This window comes from Gracilinanus agilis, chromosome 5, assembly GCF_016433145.1.
Source record: "Gracilinanus agilis isolate LMUSP501 chromosome 5, AgileGrace, whole genome shotgun sequence".
NCBI lineage: Eukaryota > Metazoa > Chordata > Mammalia > Didelphimorphia > Didelphidae > Gracilinanus > Gracilinanus agilis.
Genome location: NC_058134.1, coordinates 171,523,727 through 171,544,802, shown reverse-complemented (window position 1 = coordinate 171,544,802; position 21,076 = coordinate 171,523,727). Strand labels below are relative to the sequence as shown.

The window sequence follows — 21,076 nt, the reverse complement described above, 5'->3', positions numbered from 1 at the left end:
CCATCTCTGGTTTGCTAAAACTCCAATTTATCAAATTGGCAATTGGCAATATTTCTAAGAATTTATAGATGCCACCAGAAATAAGCTAAGATAATGCCAGATGACCTGGCCACCCTAACACCAGAAATATTTACAGCATTTGAGAAAGGCTTCTCTAATGATGATTCACACATTTCCGTTGGAATATGGATTCATCACCTATGAAACTATATAGCCTGTAGTATGTATTATGACATTCATCTTCAATTAAAACATGCTGTTCTTTGGAATTATGTCTCTAATCTCCATATGTGGTGACTCCTTTCACAATAAGGAATAAGAAGTGGTTCTTTGTAGACAGATTGATGGAACTTGTCTCTATTATTAAGTCACCAACAACTCACAAACACCCTGGAGAATTTGGGATATGTAAATATCTGGAAAAGTTTATCTCACTTGAAATATCTGCTTTTCTAAAATCTGGTTCCAACCTGATTAAATAGTATTACTCACTGATGTTGCTGTTATTATTCAGTTGTTTAGTCATGTCTGACTCTTTGTGAACCCATGGACCATAGACCATCAGATCCTTCAATCTTTCACTCTCTCCCCAAGTCTGTCCAAACTCATATTCATTGCTTCCATAACATTATTTATCTATCTCATCCTCTGCCATCTCCTTTTCCTTTTGCCTTCCATCCTTCCCATCATCAGGATCTTTTCCAATGAGTCCTATCTTCTCATTATATGGCCAAAGTATTTAAGTTTTAGCTTCAGTTTTTGACTTCTTGGTGAATGATCTGGATTAATTTCTTTGACTACTGATTAATTCAATCTCTGCTACCAGAGTTGTGAATATACCAACCTTTGTCAGCAGGTGATGTCTTTGCATTTTAATAAGCTGTCCAGATTTTCCATACCTTTCCTTCTAAGGAACAAGAGTCTTATAGATGTAGTAGTCACCTGCAGTGATATTTGAGTTCAAGAATTTACAATCTGACACTACTTCCATTTCTTCTCCCTCTATTTGCCAGAAAGTAATTGGAGAAGTTACCAAGGAATTAGTTAAGCTCCCAGCTAGTTTTTACGCTATCTTTGTTCTTTCTCTTCAAGTAGTTTCTTAATTCTTCTTCATTTTCTGATATCAGAGTGATGTCATCTGCATATGTGTTATGATTGATATTTCTCTGGGAAACCTTAATTCTGGTTTTCGATTTGTCCATGCCGGCATTTCGCATGATGTATTCTGCTATAAATTGAATAAATAATGTGACAACATACAGCCTTGTCACACTCCTTTTTCAATTGTAAACCAATCAATTGTTCCATGTTCAGTCCTAACTGTTGTTTCTTATCCCTCATACAAGTTACTTGGTGATAGGCAAAACCTTAAAGTGTACATCTTACTGATGGAGAATGAGCCACACTGTAAGAATCAGGAAAAGTTTATGGTAGAAGTTCAATTCCTTTCCCAAGTTTGGTAATGGAGTGGCAATAAAGCAACCATCAGAATGAGCTTTCCTTTATTTCTTATTTTTTCTCCTCTTTTTCCATTTCCTCTCCATTTTTTCTTTTGCCGATTTCTTTTCTTTCTTTTTATCTTGGGCTGTTTGTCCTGTTCATCTCCCTACCAGAGGTACATAATTTACCTACTTACAGCACACATGGGCAGTGGTGGTTATTTTCTGTTCTTTTCTCACTAATGTGTCTCTGAATTGCTGCTCCTGTGTGAAGACTGAGCACACTCTGCCCCAGACCTTCCAACTGAGCCTACTCAGGACATCTATTAGGATGATGGTAATTTTAGTTCAGAATTGTTGGAGATTTGGTTGCTCAAATACAGAAAGTGCCGAGCTGACCTCAGTGTGGGAAAGGGGCATCTGCCCAGAACATGAGTAGTGTGGGCTGTGGGTGGGAATGGGGGAGGCAGTAAATTTCTCTTAGTAGTCATTTGCATTTTTAAAAGCATAAAACCATGCATTTCCCAGTTTTTTCCCTACATTCTCCTCCCAATAAAACAGAATCAGGGCTAAGGAGGATAGGAGAGGCTGCCTACACTCCAGTCTTGTTTCATCAGAGAATGAGACAGATTGTTTATGATGAAAGCCTTTAATGAAGTATGAAACAAGTGAATATGTCCAAGGGGCAGCCCTTTAGGAGACTATAAAGTAGTCTCTCCTGGGTTCCTACAGGGTGCACTCATGGTGAAACCAGAGAAAATTTTTCAAAGGTTTTTACTACTGTTCTGGAGCCAGAGAAGATAATAAAATTTGAAGTATGAGAATTAATTTCTCTCCCAGGCCAGTAAAACACTTCCAAGTATTTTGAGACTAAAAGACATCTCAGAAGGAAATTTATTCTCCTGGTGTTGAATCCCTTTTGCATCTCTTGCTCTTCCTGGTTTCAACTCCTTAGAACAAGATACCCTTTCCAGATTAAATTCATTACCTCTAATCACGTCACCATGCTACTAACTTGACTAACACCACTTTTCTCAGTCTTCTTTCCCCTCTGATTGGAGGGTGGAGTACTGATCTCCTCCCAATGCTATCCTTTATTGAGGGCAGAAACTGAACTTTAAAGTCTTTCTACTTTGCATCTGCTACTCTGTCTGTTTTCAACTCCAGGGAAGAAGAGGCCCCCAAACTGGGTACTCCCTGCTTTTCCTGTCCCCACAGTTTTCCTTGCCTCCTTTTGCATGTCAGCTTCCCCCATTAGACTGCAAGCTACTTGAAATCAAAGACTATCTTTCTTTTTATTGTCTCTCCAGTTGAACCCAAACGGTGCTAAGTAGGTGTCTTATAAATGTTCATTTTATTGGACTGAATTGTTTTTGTTTGGTCACTTTTGATCATGTCCAACTCTGTGATTCTATTTAGAATTTTCTTGTCAGAGATACTGGAGTGGGTTGCCATTTTCTTCTCCAGCTTATTTTATAGATGAAGAAACAGGGTTAAGTGACTTGTCTAGGGTCATACAGCTAGTCAGTATCTGAAGCCAGACTTGAACTCAGGAAGATGAATCTTCCTAATTCCAAGCCTGGCACTGTCCACTGTGCCATTCACCTTCATTTATTATCCCCATTTTACAGATTAGGAAATTGATAGGTGACTTACTAAGATTCAGACTTAGTTCATGTGATCTCTAAAACAATGCTTATTCCATGACACCAAGCCCCCATCAGATCTCTCACTCACTTCTACCCCTGCCCCTCTCACTATATTGGGCTGCCTACTGGCCAGAATGGTCAAGCACGCTCCCACCCATGACTCATGTTTCTTGTTTCATGACTCTCCCCAGTATAGCTAGGTTGTATCCTCCACCCCTAGCTAGACATATATTCATTAAGCACCTTATGTGCGAAATACACATCTTTCCCACTCTTATTTTCCTTGAAAAATAATTACCTTTGGACAATGAAGCAGTAATTAGTTGCTGAATATGAGTAGGACTAGATGACCACTAATGCCCTTTACAACTTTGGCATACATTCTGTAATTCTATAAATAAGCTCATTGAATGAATTTTTGGCCATCTTCCTGCATTGTTTTGGATTTAGGATTATATTGTCCATCCTCAAATGAAACAAATGTACTAGTAGAAAGGAATTCCTTTTTATCTGGAAGGATCTTTGCAATAATTTTTTACAATAGAAAGTAGAACTATACATTCAGTACTCAGAGTTAAATATCGTCATCTACCTGAATTCTTGGAGAGTACCAAATAACATCATAATAAAGGAAACCGATTATGTTCTAATTGTCAGTGTGTATGTTCTTTCTGAATTGGCTCTTTTGTGGACAGTCATACAGTTGACTTATTAGAGCAAATAACATAATACAAAATGTGAAGAATATAAATAAGAAGAATAAATGGTTTGCAATTAAAATAACTCTAGTCATACTTATTTAAACAAACCATCAACACAGAAAATTGGAAAATGGATAAAAGAAGGTATATAGATTCAGACTATCACTACATCCTAAGGAAGTTCATAGCATCATAAATTTAGAGACCATAAAATTCAACCTACTAATTTTACAGCTGAGTTTAAATAGCTTACTCACCATCCCACGGTTAAGTATGTAAGGCAGTATCTGGCCCATATTTCTTGAGTAAAAGTCTAGTGTCTTAATAGGGGAAAATATGTGTACAAAAATATAGCAGCACTCTTTGTAGTAGCAAAAAATTGGAAAATGAGGGGGTGTCCATCAATTGGGGAATGGCTGAACAAATTGAGGTATTTAATGGTGATGGAATTTTATTGTGCTAAAAGGAATGATAAACTGGAAGATTTCTATGTGAACTGGAAAGACCTCCAGGAATTGATGCATAGAAAAAGGAGCAGAACTAGGAGAACCATATACACAGAGACAGATACAATCAAATGTAATGAACTTCTTTACTAGCAGCAATGCAATGACTCAGGAGAATCCTGAGGGACTTATGAGAAAGAAGGCTATCCACATCCAGAGAAAGAACTGTGGGAGTAGAAATGCAGAAGAAAAACATATGATCCATCACGTGGTTCAATGAGTATATGACTGGGGATTTTGAGTTGAAATGATCACTATTGTAAATAATAATAATATGGAAATAGGTTTTGAACAATGATACATGTATAACCCATTGGAATTGCTTGTCAGTTCAGAGAGGGGGGAAGGAAGAAGGGAGAGAGACAATGTGAATCATGTAATCATGAAAAAATATTCTAAATAAATTATTTTTTTAAAAAGTCCTGTGTCTTCTCCACTATATCATGCTGTTTTTCCAATGTACATCATTTACCACAAAGAAGAGATCAGAAAAGCCTCACCAATGTTGAGGGCTTCAAAGATTAATTCCTAAAATATCTGAAAGTCAAAAAGATACCAAAATTTTGGGGAGAAGTCGTAGATGCTATTACTATCAAAAAAAATCCCCAACATATTGATAAAACATCAATAAGTGCCCAATTTCCAAATTTCTTTAACCTTTGTTTCTGGAGAATAATTTATGTAGATTCAGAGGCATCTGAAATGAAAGTATGAAAAAAGAACAGACTTTCATAAATGACTTTCTAGTCATCTCTCTAGTCACCCAATTGACTAAAAAGTTCAGAAAATGTGAAATCCTACTGTACTTATTGGTGTTGATTATAAAAATACATTTGATTCAGGAGAACAAAGGATGCTGAAAAGGCTTTCTGGAAACAGTCTCTCTCAAGTGCATGTCAGATTTATATGAGGTTTCCTTTAAAGACATAACAGAGTGAATTTTGTTTGACCTTCTGATTATAAACATCAAGAAACCTAAAGAGATCTTTGCTCACCAAAAGCGTTTGCTCAAATCATAGAGAATGTTCAGAGTAGAGTCCAAGTTAAAAAGAATTCCCCAAAGATAATGGTTAAGTTTTCCAGATGTTCTTGTTTATGGATGACATTAATTCTCTCATCAAACCCAAGAAATGGCAAAGTCTTCTATATGAGATGGAGGCAGCTAGGTGTTCAGTGGACAGAGAGCTGGGTGTCAAGAAGATCTGAGTTCAAATCCTGCCTCAGACACTCACTAACTGTGTGACACAGGGCAAGTCAATTAACCTCTGTTTGCCTTAATCCACTAAAGAAGGAAGTGGCAAACCACTCAAATATCTTTGCCAAGAAAAGCCCATACAGGGTTACAATGAATCAGACATGATTGAATGAAGGAATGGCAGCAACTAAAAGAGATATTCAATGGAATTTGGCAAAGTTTCCAACAAGGAAGCCAAGAGCCTGGAGAGTGACTATTGTCCAGATGATGATATTCATTAGATGGATAGCCCTTAGTACTGGAGTATCATAACTATGTGTTTGAAAGACACTATTGGTTGATAGTGAACTTCATCCAGAATAAAATTAGAATAGAAGGGCAGGACTGGATTTTATTTGAGAAATCCTGTGCATTTTCAGAACCCAATTTTCCCCCCAGAACAAAGGTCTTTCTTGTTAACACTAACATTCTTCTGGTGCTAATATATGGCTATAAAGTCTAGAATTCTACAACCCCTAAAGAAATACAGATAGAAGTCACCTAAAGAGCAATAGAGAGAGACATGGTGAGAACCACAAGTGGCATGAAGATGACTGTCAAAGGAATTACAATAAAAAAGTAGGATCTTATATGGTGATAGGAAGGAATAATTGAGGAGTTGCCAATATAATACGAAGAGATCCAGAGGAAGTCCCTTAGCTTTTTGGGTGGCCCCACTGTGTGTCACTTATGGGAGGAAGGGCATAGACAAGAGTCATATAGGATGAGAAGGTATAGATGACTTGCAATGTGCTATTAATGTGACCATTCATTTTAATGAAATTACAGTTACTTCCATGTACCAGAGTGTCTACTGTGTATACAGTTCCTTATCTGTGCCATACTCAGATCAAAATGTCCTAGACCTGGTCTTGTTATTTCTTCTTATAAATCCCTCATCTTTCTCAGAAGTAGTCTAGGAAATTTCTGAATTCTGCTATAAGAAACATGATTATTAATAAATGGATAAGGAAAAGTCAACCATTTCTGGTAGTGCTTTTGTAACTATCTGTAGAATCTGTAGAATCACAAAAGCCTCCCAAGGTAAATGGCTGTATATTATTCTCATATTCTGAGCATGTTTTCAAAAACTTTCCCATTGTCAATATATTTTCTTGGCAAAGGTACCAAGTTGGCCGTTTCTTCTGCAGCTCATTTGACAGGTGAGGAAACTGAGACTAATGGGATCAAGTGACTTGTTCAGTAACATAGTTAGCAATCTTCTGAGGTTGGATTTGAACTCAGGTCTTAATTCTAGACCATTTGCTCTATCCACTGTGCCACCTAGCTGCCTGAATGCTATAAGTGGGGGAAATTTCTTTAAAAATTGCTGTGTACCTCATTGAAATTTACTTGATGTTTGACTAAAATATACTATGTGCCACTGAAGAGCAGTATTTCTTTAAGTTAGGTTCCTATAAAACAGACCAATATTCCACAGGGCATTGAAATAGGCAATGAAAATCCTTGCTTGAATTTGGAACTAAAAGGGCTTTAAAAGACTATCTAATTTTTGATCCAGCCATAGCACTGCTGGATTTGTACCCCAAAGAGATAGCAGGGAAAAAGACTTGTACAAAAATATTCAGAGCCATGCTCTTTGTGGTGGCAAAAAATAGGAAAATGAGGGAATGTCCTTCGATTGGGGAATGGCTGAACAAATTGTGGTATCTGTTGGTGATGGAATACTATTGTGCTCAAAGGAATAATGAACTGGAGGAATTCCATGTGAACTGGAAAGACCTCCAGGAATTGATGCAGAGTGAAGGGAGCAGTACCAGGAGAACCTTATACACAGAGACTGACACTCTGTGGTACAATCCAATGTAAAGGACTTCTCTACTAGCCACAGTGCAATGATCTAGAATGACTTGGAGGGTCTTATGAGAAAGAACACTATCCAAATTTAGAGCAAGAACTCTGGGAGTGGAAACACAGAAGAAAACCAACTGCTTGATCACATGGGTTGATGGGGAAATGATTAGGGATATTGACTCTAAACAATCACCCTAATGCAAATATCAATAGTATGGAAATAGGTCTTGATCAGTGACACATGTAAAACTCAGTAGAATTGTGTGTCTGCTATGGGAAGGGAGTGGGAGTGGGGGGGAGGGAAAGGGAAGGAAAGAACATGAATCTTTTAACCATGGAAAAATATCCTTAATTATTAAAATTTTCAAGGATAAAACAAAAAGAAAATCCTTGCTTAAGGGTTCTTTTCATCTCCAGAATGCTGTATTTTATGCTTTGACTTCTCCTTTCTTTTCAGTCATATCATCTATAAAATGGAAATGATAAAATATGCTGCTTAACTCTTAATAGTATATTATCAGAACTTTTAAAAGAAATAAAATTTTCCTTGGGATACAAGGTACAATTTTTCAAGATTACACCAGCATTCATTACATAGTAAATAGAACATTTCTCACAAAAAAGTGCAAAATGTGCATTCCTAATCTTTAAGAAAAAAAAAGTTTTCACTTTTCTTTATTGAAATTTGGTTGATTTAGATGAGAATATAGCAGTTTCCACCTTTTATGCTTCCCATTGATTGCAGTGCCATCTGCTGGTAAGAAAAAAGGTGACTAGAGACATGATGGGTTTTAAACATTTATGACAACTTTTTAATAAAATCAAGATCTGGAAAGGATTTTATTGGTCATTCCGTCAGATTACCTCAATTTGTAAGATAAAGAAACTGAGTAATAAGTGAATTAATAACTGTTGATGTCCCACAAGACAATTTTTTGGCTCTGGACTCTTTGCTGTTTACCTTGGCAGTCTCATTTACTCCTTTCACTTTAATGCCTCTCTTTACAGATGGCTTCCAAATCTATATCTTCAACTCGGTCTCTCCCTGGAGCTCTGCACCACATTTCCAAAAATACTTGCTAAACATCTACCTTTGGATAGTTCCATCGGCACATCAAACACACTATGTTCAAAGCCAAACTTGTCATCTTCTCTTGCTTTGCAAGTTCCTTATTTGTAAGGATGGTATCATTCTCCTCTCAAGGTCATTTTTAGCTTTTTTTCTCACTTTCTCTATGCAATCAACTGCAAATTCTGTTCATTCTACCTACATGATATCTCTGGGGGTCTTATTGTCTCCCTTCCACTTACAATGCCACCACCCACCCTAGTTCAGACCCTTATTACTTAAAGCTGGATTATTGTTGCAGCTTCCAAATTGGTCTCCTTTCTTTTAATCCACACCCCTCTCCAGTCCATCATTCATTCACCTGGTAAGGAAGTCTTCTAAAGGACAATAATTTTGAGGCATAAAGTCAGAATTTTCCACTTATTTGATCTAAGTACTGTGCTTTTTTACAATATCCAAATCAATTTAATGGAGAAAGGATATGGAGAATGCATGGGCATTGCCTACCTCACCAACCATCTTTGTCTTGTCATTGTTTCTGTTTCTAAGATTTTTACTTTCTCTCTGACAGTGTAAAGACGAACATTAGCCAAATGGTATATGAAGGGCATGAATACATTTCAACATGTTACCAACAAGAATTATTCATGAGAAACAGCATAAAATATGTTATTATGGCCAGAATACGAGGTAGGAAGAGCAGACAGGGAAAAGTAAGGAATAATAGATGAGTATTCATATGCTTTTTTTTTTGGTATCCAAGCAATGGTGGCAGAATTAGAGAAAAACCTCCAGGGTCGTGGTGGAGAATTTATGAGGATCAAGGACAAAAGTTGTGCAAGATGAGTGGACAGGGATATATTGTGATCTGTGTTATTAGTGGAGTATCCACATAGAGTTTTATGCCCCCTTCTCTCCTTCAATGCTACCATCACCCTGGTATAGTCCCTCATAACCTCCACCTGAAGTATTATAAAAGTTTGCCAATTAGTCTCTCAGTCTAAAATCTCTTCTCATTCTGATCCATCTTTCCCTCAGCTGTAACTGATCTTCCTAAAACACAGCTCTGACCATATCACCTTCATTTTCAATTAACTTCAATAGCTCCCTATTACCTCTAGGGTCAAATATAAAGCCCTCTGTTTGATATTCAAAGCCCTACATAACCTGGCCCCTTCCTAGCTTCTCAGTCTTTTTACATTCTACTTCCTCCATATTGTCTATGATTCAGTAACCCTGGTCTTTTTGCTGTTCTTCACACATAACATTCAGTCTCCCAATGGAACATTTTCAGTTTGTGCTCCATGTCTAGAATTCTCTCCTTCTTCTTCTCCACCTCCTACCTACCCTAACTTCTTTCAAGTCTCAGCTAACATTTCACCTTCTGAAAGAAACCTTTTCCTATTCCTCTTAATTCTAATGCCTTCCCACTGCTGATTATTTCCAATTTATTGTGTTCATAGTTCCTTTCCCTGTTTTCTCCCCCATTCGATTGTGAGCTTCTGGAGGGCAGGGACCTTTTCTTTCTTTCTTTCTTTTCCCTTTCTTTGGTATCTCCAGCTCTTATAACTAACTGTTCCTGACATGAACTAGATACTCAATAAAGACTTTATTGACTTATTAGAGTGTTTATCTAGGACTGATTTTTTTTTACTATGGAGCTTTATCATTTAAAGCATGGGTTAAAAAGAAGAAGCAAAAGAAGTAATAATACAGTTTAGGTAGAAATTTTTCTTCTCCAATTACTCCACTGAGTAGTCCCAAGTGGTTTGGTCATAGCTGGTCTTTCATTCATAGTAGATGAATGATCATGTGCTTCTCTCTAAATCTTCTCCCAGATGGAAAACTTTTATTCTTCATGACTCTGAAAATCTAATTTTGGAGTCTTTTGTGCTTTTTAAATAAGATCCTGTGGAAGTGCACAGGCTAATGTAATTTTGCTATGAAGCAAGAAAACCCCATATGTTTCAACATTAGCTGTGAAATAGTGTTGTCAGGTGCCTTATAGGTAGAGAATTGTTATTGAGGTGATGAGAAAAGGAATTAGAGCAGAGATAGGAAAAGTGGGTAGAAGTTATGAAGAGAGATTTTCTTAATGAAAGAAAATTATTAGCTAACTATTAGATGATTAATTATTACTATTGCTGGCTCTAATTTCTACTATTTATTATAGTATTGTCATTAGTATTTCATTATTAGATAATTATTCACTACTATTTATTATTTCTACAATTCATTATAGTATAATTATTAATCACTAATTATTGCTAAATTATTACCTGATTATTAGGTTGTTAATGAATGATTACATATTAGTTACTATATTTATTATTACATGATTATTAATGACTAATTTGTAATAATTTATCTGATTATTAAAGTCTTTCAAAGTAGAATGGACTACCTCAGAGAGTAGTGAGTTCTTTGTCTCTTCAGATCATCAAGTAGATATAACAGCTAGAATTCAGGATTTTTTGGGTGGCACTTAGACTAAATGACCTGTTAAGAGGTTGTCTCCAACTCAATTATCCTATTATTTTATGATTTATTGATTCATTGAAAAGTCATTCCTTTAATCAGTATTTATTAAATAAGTATATACCGAGAACTGTGTCTGAAAAAAGTTGAGCTATGATATAGACTCCATCTTTAATAACTATAAAATTTAAGTTGTTAATAAAGGAATAAGACACAAACACACATATGTACAATATAACCTGCAAAGGGCAATAGAGAAGGGCAGGACAGTGTTATGTAAAGTCTGGGGATGTGGAGTAGGGTCATTTCTATCCAGAATGGAATTTGAGAAGGCTTCATAGGAGAAATAGGGAGAGTAGGTGTTGAAGAGTAGGTGTGAATTCAACAGGGTAAGCAGAAGAGGCCTTCCGTGCTCAAAGAACAATGTGACAAACTCAAGGGGGTGAGAGAGCATATGGCCTGTCCAAGGGGCTAGAGAGTAGTCCTCTTTGGCAGTCAGTTAGATGGACTGTAACTGCGGATAGATCGTAGGCCCTGGAATGGAAGATTTGTAGTTGGTGGGGAATGGAACCACTGAAAACTTTTTAACTGAGAGGTGAACTGAGCAGACCTATCACAAAGATTTCTGACAAGTATATAGAAAGTGGATTGAAGGGTGAAGGAATGACTTTAGGAAATTATTGTAGTCCTCCTACTGAATAGAAATGAAGGCTTGTGTTGGAGGTTTAGAATAAGGGTTACCCCTCTAGTAGATGCTGTTGTGGGAGTACCTAAATGACCTGTATTTTGTTATTGAACTAGGAAGAGGTCTGTGCATATCACATATTTAATAAATATTTTAAAGCACATTGTATATGCTAGGTACTATGCTAAGAGCTGAGTGTACAAAGACAAAAAAGAAAAAAATCCCTGCCTTTAGGGAGTTATCATGGGGCAATTGGCCCAAAGCATAGAATACTGGTTGGAATCAGGAAAACAAGTTAAAAATCTCCCTCGAACACTAATTGCGTGACCTTGGGCAAATACCATCACTTCTCTGAGCCTTAGTTTCTTCATTTGTAAAGCAGAGATGATAATAGTATTACCTACTTCAAAGAATTGTTTTGAATTTTTGACTGAGAAAACATTAACTACTATCACATGCTACTTGGCAAGGGAGAGATAGAGAGGATGACAGAGATTAGTAAATAAAAATAAATGTGAAATAATTTTTGGAGAGAGGGAGTCACTAATATCTAGGGGAGGCAAGAAAGGTCTCTTTAGGTACTTGAAATCAGTCAAGGGAAATAAGAATTCCAAGAAGTGAAAGTGAGAAGAGGGAACATTCCAAGAATGGAATGTTGTACAGTATGTTCAAAGATAGAGAGTTTCAAGTTGGAATGGAACGGTATGTGTGAGAATGGCAAGTATTGCAATTTGGCTAAACTATGGTGTATGTGAAAGGGAAAAATGGCTCAAGAAAGAAGGGTTAGAGTCAGATTGTCAGAAATTTTTGTTTCAGACAGAGGTGTTTATGTTTTATCTTAGAGGTGCTGAAACTTCTTTATTATGGGAGGGAAGAGGGAAGGATGAAGAAGGAAGGAGAAAAGAGGAGGAAAAGAGAAGCCAAGAAGGAAAGGAGAGAAGGGAGGAGGGAGGGAGGAAGGAAAGGAGGGAGAAAAGAAGGGAGAGATGGAGAGAGGGAAAGAAGGGCAAGTAAGAGATAAACTAAGAGTTTGAGAAAAGAGAAGTTTTGGAACAGCTACTATGAAAAGGGTAATAGAGTAAGTCAGGGTAGAATACACGTTTCCATGCAGTAGTGAGATTAGAGAACATAAATTTATAGTAAACCCCATTGTCCTGGTTTGCTTGATTTTCTGCAGTAGCATTTAGCAGTATATGAGTAGCAAAGAAGAAGGTGGATGGTGGTAGTAATTCAGATTTTAGATTTAGAAAGACAGGACTGGTGATACCATAATGGGGCAAAGGATTCAGGAAGGAGGAAGTTAATAGTATATCAAACTCAGTTTAAGACTGTGAAATGAGAGAACAGAAAAGTGGAACCAGAGGTCATGGTGTTGATGAAAACTAGAATTTTGGTGGTGATGTGTGTCTGTCATATGAGCATAATGTCCCTCACCTATGGCCAAAAATCAGTTAGGTTTCCCCCAGAAGAATTATCTGATTGGAGCTATGGAGCCAAAAGGTGTCCTTTGGTGCCCTTTTTACTACGAGTGAAGGGTGGAATAAAAGGGACTAGAGGAAAAAGTCTTACCTCTAAGCTAAATGAGGTAGGATTTTTGACTACTCTTTTCTGATTAGAAGAAATTGAGGAAAGCAACAAACCCCATTAGGCTCCACATCAAATTCTATGAGCAAATGAGTCCACCAGCTAAATGACCTCAGTCTGTATGAGTACCACTTCTCTCCAGCTTTTGACACCATGTATTTCTCAGGACTTCCATTTCCTTATGTAATATTCTGGTATGACTGGAGTCCATATTTTAAATATGATCATCTGTTTTCCTTAAGAGGGAGATAGAACTCATTTGATTATGTGTAAAACCCCAGGAGAGCATGACATTGTTTACATAGGCAGAAGGAATCGTTTGCCAAAATTTTGGAGCTTTTTCTTAAATAGTTCACTGTGCTAATGGGTAGGATGCTTTAGTCATTAGGACATTTTGACAAAGAAAGATGTTTTCCCATGCTTTAAGAGGAAACAGTTTTAATGGTAATGACATTGAGAGGGACTCAGGCCCTAATATTTCACCTGTACCAGAAGCCTTGCCTTTATCCTAAGGGTTGTGTTTTTCAAACTGGGGAAAATGACTCTCCAGAAGGGCCTGGGGGAGTTCTCCCCAAACATCTGGGCACCAGATGGAGGGTAGAAAAACCTCTCCTCCCTGTGACCCTGTCAAAAGGATCAGGACTGCCCTTGTCTCTTCTTAGCCACCATCTGCTTCCCCAGCTATCCCTCCCTGCTAAGCACCTTGTCCTGATCTGCCCCTTCCTGACTAAACCGTATTCCCTTCCTTGACCTCATAGAGTCTACTCTTAGTCAGGAGAGAGAGAAGTCCTCAGCTCTGTGAAATAAAGAAAAGATCTATGTTTTGCTCTTCCCCTTCTTATCTATTCAACCATGCTCTATCTTTTTGATGGACTGCAGAGAATCAGAGCTGAGTGAATCCAGAGACCCTTGGATCAGATCAACAATGTGGCCTGCATCCTGGGCTGGGGAGGATTGGTTTGGAGGGAGAGAGGATGCGTCATCTCAGTTAAAGCATCTGGTATTTTAAGACATTTTAAGTCTGTGATGCTTTAACACCTTGCCTAACTGGGGAATGGGAGTAAGGGCTTTGGAACCTGACTGGGATGGGCATTTGTTGCTGCCTTTTTTTCTTTTAATGATGTCATTTTCAACTGGATTCCTGGCACTTGAAGAGGGTCTCTCCTTTTGGCTGAGACAGTGACAATGCAAGGAATTCTCTGCATCAAAACAATCTGCTTTTTGCCTTTAACCTTTAGCTTTCCTTTCTTTTCCTCCCCCAGGATCTTCCAGGGTAAGCATTTAACAAGTTTAACAACATTTAGGAAGCACCTATTTACATCCAAGGCTTTGTGCTTGTTCTTATGAACATATGCTGCAATCACAGGCACAAGCTCATTTTTTGGGGGTGCTTGCTGGGTCTTGGTACTTTACCAAGTGAAATTAAGTTTAAATTCATTTCCAATCTCCTAAAGGTACTCTTAGTGGCATGGTAATAATTCCTGGTCATTTGTTTCACTTTTAGAGAAACTGGATTTTTGCCTCACTGGAAAAAAGTTTTTAATAGGAAATATTGTAGTTTGAATGAATGCAGAAATATCTATTAAGAGCTTACTAAATGTTCTGCAGGACAGCTAGGTAGCACAGTGGATAGAGTGCTGAGCCTGGAGTCAGGAAAACTTGTCTTTCTGAGTTCAAATCTGGCCTCAGATACTTACTAACTGGGTTAAGCTGAACAAGTCCCTTAACCCTGTTTACTTCATTTTAAAATGACCTGGAGAAGGAAATGGCAAACCACTCCAGGATCTTTGCCAAGGAGACCTCAAATAAGGTGATGAAGAGTCAGATGTGCTGAAAAAAGACTCAACAACATGTGCTTTGTTAAGAGATGGGGATATAGAGAGAAAAAGGGAGTTCCTCTTAAGGAGCTGACACTCAAATGAAAGAGCCAACATATTTAAAAAAAGGTGAGCTGCAAGGCAGATGGAAAGGATTTGGACATCCTAGGGGTAGAGCAGTGGGGTAGGTGTTAGGGTCAAGACATACCTAGGTAATATTAATAGGAAAGACCTGGAGGACCTTCAGATGCAGTGAGAGGGCATGATCCTCCCTCTCAACAGATGGCTTCTGGGCATCACAGGGCTAGGGAAAGGAGAGAGAAAGAAGGCACACAACTCTTTTCTCTGGTGGAGGTGGGTCTTGTTGCTTCCAGGCAGTCCTTAATGGGTTGATACATAGGATTGTAACAGTGTTAAGAGCATCTAGGTCTTTGCTCTCTGCACATATCTGTTATCCTTTTCCTCGTTGCTTCACAAATCTTCCCTGAAATATCTATGGTTGTGAAATTTTTCTGTTAGTTCTGGCAATGATTTCAAATATTGCTTCTATAGAGGAGTATGATAAGTTATATGTTCTGGAAGAACTCTCATCTAGTGGCCTTTTCTCCAGCTCCTTGCACATGAATTCTATGGAACATGCCAATCCACTCCTACCCAAAACTTTGGATATCTTCTCTCAATAAACCCCATTGACTTTTCTTGGATAATTTCCTGTAGAATGATGTCCAGGCCTTTTCTTTGGTCATACTTTTCTTGTAGTCCAATAATTCTTAAATTGTCTCCCCTGTATCTATTTTCCAGGTCTGTTGTTTTTATCAATGAGGTGCTTCATATTTTCCTCAATTTTTTCATTCTTTTAATTTTTTATAGAGTCTTGCTGCCATGTGAAGTCACTTGCTGCTAATTGTTCAATTCTAATTTTTAATCTTTAATAATTTTAATAATTCTAATTTTCATCCCTGACTTTTTGATCCTCCTTTCCTTTTGATCTATTTTTCTTGGTAGGTCACTGTTTTTATCTTTTACTTTCTTTGCCTCATTTTTTGATCTGGTCAATTTTGGCTTTTAAATAGCTATTTTCTTGTTTTAGTTCTTTTGCCCCTGTTTCCAGATGACCTATTTTGCTTTTTAAGTTCTTTCCCCAATTTTCTTCATCCTCTCTTGATTGTTTTTTGAATTGTGTTTTGAGTTCTTCCAGAGCTTGAGTCCAATTTGCTGGAGTTGCTTAGTTTTTGCTTGGTATTCCTTGGTCCTCTTCTCTTCCATTTGTTCTTTGTTCGTTACCTGAGTAGAAGCTATTGATTATAATTTTTTCTTTTTCTGTTGTTTACTCATTTTTTTCCTTCTTTCTTCCTCCTTATTGGCTGTATTTTTGCTCCTCTGTTTATCTATTGGATCTATGAGTTGGAGCTTTTTTGCCCTGAAGGGACTTCTTCTCTGCCTTGCTGCTTAACTGGATTAGGCTGATGGACCTGATCTGTTGTATTAATGTGCCCTGAGGCCAAATCTTCCCTACCTGCCAGTGGAGGCTGAAGGTTAAAGTAAATGTGTGGGGGTTGAATGTAGTTACCCTCTGTCCTTCTCTCTACTCCTTTCTGCCAGCAGCCCAATCAGAGCCCTGAGTTTTCTGTGGTGATATCAAGTACTCCAACAAGGTATTAGCCTTCGCCCTTTGATCCCAGTCAGCCGGATTCCTACTGTGGGTTTCAGTGTAGTAGGTGGGGGAAGAATGTTGGATCTTTGCCTTATACTGGAGAATTCAACTTTATCTTTGTACCTTTCAAGTTGAATTGAAGAGGAGAGACCTGTGGCTCTATCTTGTTGAGTTTGGCTTTCTGTCTATTTTGTACTCTTGCTCTTCTGGTTGTTTGATAGCTCTGTGAGTTTGAGCTTTTTTGTCCTCTAGAGGGTTCTTCTTTGCACTATTGATAAACTATATTAAGTCAGATCTGCAGAAATGAATGTGCCCTGAGGCCAAAACTTCCAGCAGCAGAGGCCTAAGATGGAGGTGTGGTAGCTGAAGGCTGAGACCAACCTGCCCTCTTCTCTGCCCCTCTCCTCCAGCTACCTCCTTGCCAGCTGTGGTCAGAGCCCTGAGCTTCTAGTAGTTGTGGTAGCAAAGTTCTCTGTCCCGGTTGGAGCCCTCACCCTGAGATCCCATCTACTACCAGAGTCTCAGCACAGTAGATGGGGGAAGGACTCTAGGACCTTCCTTTTTTCTTTTCCTTAAACCCAAGATTTCAACCTTCTCTGCATACCTTTTAAGTTGAAATGAGTTGGACAACTTTGTCTTGTTGGATTTGAATTTCTGTCCCCCTTGAAGCTCTTTGTTTTTGATTGGTGTGGAAAGAGGAATAGATTTTTGCTACTTCTAAGCTGCCATCTTGACTCTGCCTCCCCTCCTCATTGACTCTTTTTAAACCCTTATCTTTTGTTTTAGGGTCAATACTGTGTACTGGTTCCAAGGCAGAAGAAGAGTAAAGGCTAGGTAATAGAAGTTAAGTGAGTCTCCCAGGATTACACCACTAGGAAGTGCCAGAGGTCAGATTTGAACTCAAGACACCCCATCTTGAAGCCTGACTCTCAATCCACTGAACCAGCTAGTTGCCAACCCCCTAACCCTTCCCACCATGAACTTTTAGGACAAATTAATATATCAGCATGGGGCATCTAGGTGGTACAATTGATAGAATACTGGGACTGGAGTCAAAAAGATCAGAATTCAAATCCATCCTCAGACATTTAGTAGATATGTGAAAATCCAGGACAAGTCATTTAACCCCTATTGGCCTCCATTCTTCATCTGTAAGTAGGGATACATTGGAGAAGAAAATGGCAAACATTGAATTGCTGGATTTGTAGTTGATTCATTTAACCATTTATATTTATTTACAGTCACACTTATCTAACACTTTGCAATGGAAAAAGTGATTTTTATGACAATCTGAAACAGAGCAATTGAGTAATTTTCCCATAGCCACATAAAGAACACATACTTCATATATCAGCAAGGATGTACTGGCAAATATTTAATAACTGACTTTCCAAAAAAGTGTACGCACAATACACTTTTTATCTTTAATCCTCTTTTTTAAAACATTTTCTCCATCATTTTAAGTCTAGAAAACAAAAGGTTGATATCATGTCCTAATTTTTAGTGTTTACTGACTTCTGAAATATAATATTTGTAATGAAAAGTTAGCAGTCAGCTCTTGCAAGCCAGTAAAAGTTGGCTCTATGATCCTCTGTAAATTTGCTAAAAAGAAATATAAAAAGAAGGACACAATTCTTGTCCTTAAGGGTTACAATTAAATAGAAAGGGAAAGGCATGCACATAAAAATATAATGCAAACTAGAATATGGTAAATGTGTAAAAGGAATTCAAATTGCTATGGGATCAAGTGAAAGAGGAGAAGGTCTATTCTAACTGGACTGTTATCCAAGGAAGGCTTTGTAGAAGAAGGAGCTTTTAAGCTGGGTCTTGAAATGTGAGTAAGAATTCACTAATTAGAGCTAGAGGGAAGGGACTCTAGGCACAGGAAAAACTAGGAAGTTTAGATAGTAAAGGATTCTTTGAGGGATGAGAACTAGTTTAGTTTTTCTGGAATATGAGTGATAAAATATGAAGTGTTACATGTAGATTAAAAATCTCACTTGCATAAATACTATGCATGATGGGAAATTCTGACCTAATATCAGGTAAAAAAGACTTGAAGTTTTATTTTACCACAAGTGCAGGAGGAGTCAACAGTGTGATGCAAATTGTTAAAAACAAAACAAACCAAAGACACACACTTAATATGTTTTAGATGTATTAATAGAAATTCAGTGCCCCAGTCTGAGGAAGGCATGCAGGCATTCCCTGGCACCTTTCAAGACTGTCTGGAATCGGGGCAGTCCCAAATTAACTAACATTTCCTGGTTTGCACACTGGCTCATTTTGCTGGATCAATATGTTTTACTGATATTACTGATATAATTCTTCCTCTACAGTGTCTCACTGTAAGCCTTTTAAAATCAATCTGATGATGAATAAAATTGGCATTTTCTATTAGATGCAGGTGAAATGTGAATTGAGATGAATTCCTACTGTTTAAGCTTACCAACAACCTGCATCAACTAGGAGAATTAGTAAAAACAATTCTCCCCCCCCACCCCCCCACCCCAAATGCCACACAGTTATTTCATCTTAATCTTTTGGTCTTTACTTTGGTAATTCTCTATTCAACCATGTGATTCTAGAAGAGAAGAAGGAGGCAGGGAGAAACTACTCTTACATTTAGGGAAATTGCCTCCATTTCCCCTAATTAAATAATATAGTGCTCTTGCTGTTAAATAGCAGCAGCCTTTAGTGAGGATGCAGATCAGCTGAATGCATCTGAAACTGTGGAGCAGTAAAATCCCAGGGAGAGGCTTTTCTGTGAACAATTAATTAGCACATTGGCTAATGAAATGATTCTTTTCTGGAAAGCTCAAGCTTTAAACAAGCACCAAGCCTTAAGGTTCTGAGTTAAACTGGCTTTTACTGGTAGTTTCTCTTAGTCTATAAGCTCCCTCATGTCTTTTCTCTATTCTGGCACAATAACAGGTATATAGGAGCCTAAGGAGAGAGCTAATAGTGATGAAAGGACACTATAGTGACCCATCAAGGGTCAGTGCTATAGGTCTTATTTTCTTGGTTTGGCACTTAGTAGAATGGTTTATTTTCTGCCTCATGTGGTGCTATGATCTTTGGCTATATGATGCCTTTCCCTCCCATTCCCCTGATCCCTTCTCCTTTCTCCAACACTCAAATATCACTGGGGTCATTGAAACTAATCAGTATAATTCTTGGGGAAAGAACACTTGTTAAATCCTCATGTATACACTTTGCTGCATTTCATTAATAGGTTAGAGAGGTCATAAAAACCATATAGGCTAACTCCCTTCATTTTATAGATGAAGAAACTGAGACGCACAGAGATTAAAGACCTGCCAAGATCTCGCAAGTTTTAACTGGCAAAGTTCAATTCACATATATTAACATTTAAGTGTCAATTATGTGCAAGTAGTAATAGAATTGTCTTTGGTTTTTATTTTAATATGGAATTTTATTCATTTAAAGTTTATGACAAGCAGATCTAATCTTTCTCTCTTTCTTTTTAATTTTTTTAGAATTAAACATGAAAATATTGTTGCTCTGGAAGATATTTACGAAAGTCCAAACCACTTATACTTGGTTATGCAACTGTAAGTACAATATTCAATATTGCATTCATAGTGAAATACTTTTAGGGTGCTCTGACATTTTGATCCATCAGTGGCTTCATTGGGACATGTTTACACTCTGTATTATTTGAGACTTCTGTAGAAGTGCTATTTTGATCTTTTTTTTTTTTCAAAAAGAAATTCCTCTGTTATGTTTATTTTTAGGGCTGTTGGGGTGGGGAGGGAACACATGAGACTATTAAGGCATTGTATTGCACCTTTTTACATGCATTCTTTCTTAAGGTTAACTTCAATGTTGATAAAGAACTCACCCCTATCCTAAGACAGTAGTAACAGAATTCAATTGATGACCCTCCCATTACATAGCTTTGCTTTACAGTAAAAGTGGAAATTAGCAGGCAGTAGGTAGGGTAGAATAATGAAAGAAAGAGCTAAGAATGCAAGTAAAGAACAAATTCTCCAGAAAAAGGATGAAGTTTTTTTAAACATTTATTAATATTCATTTTTAACATGGTTACATGATTCACGCTCCTACTTTCCCCTTCACCCCCTGCGCTCCCCCCACCCATGGCGGATGCACATTTCCACTGGTTTTAACATGTGTCATTGATCAAGACCTATTTCCAAATTGTTGATATTTGCAAGTCTACATCTCCAATCATGTCCGCCTCAATCCATGCGTTCAAGCAATTGTTTTTCTTATATGTTTCCTCTCCTGCAGTTCTTCCTCTGAATGTGGGTAGCGTTCTTTACCAAAAATCCCTCAGAGCTGTCCTGTGTCATTGCACTGCGGCTAGTAGAGAAGTCTTTACATTGGATTGTAGCACAGAGTGTCAGCCTCTGTGTATAAATTTCTCCTGGTACTGCTCCCTTCACTCTGCATCAGTTCCT

General features: G+C 37.7%; 1 protein-coding gene across 1 annotated transcript in view; it reads left to right on the top strand.

Annotated features, from left to right (window-relative positions):
• Positions 1-21,076, top strand: part of CAMK1D (calcium/calmodulin dependent protein kinase ID) — a 484,315-nt gene that overhangs the window by 306,649 nt on the left and 156,590 nt on the right. The window contains exon 3 of the mRNA XM_044677707.1: positions 20,132-20,206. Coding sequence (XP_044533642.1) covers positions 20,132-20,206 — 75 coding nt within the window. The remainder of the gene's footprint in view (positions 1-20,131; positions 20,207-21,076) is intronic.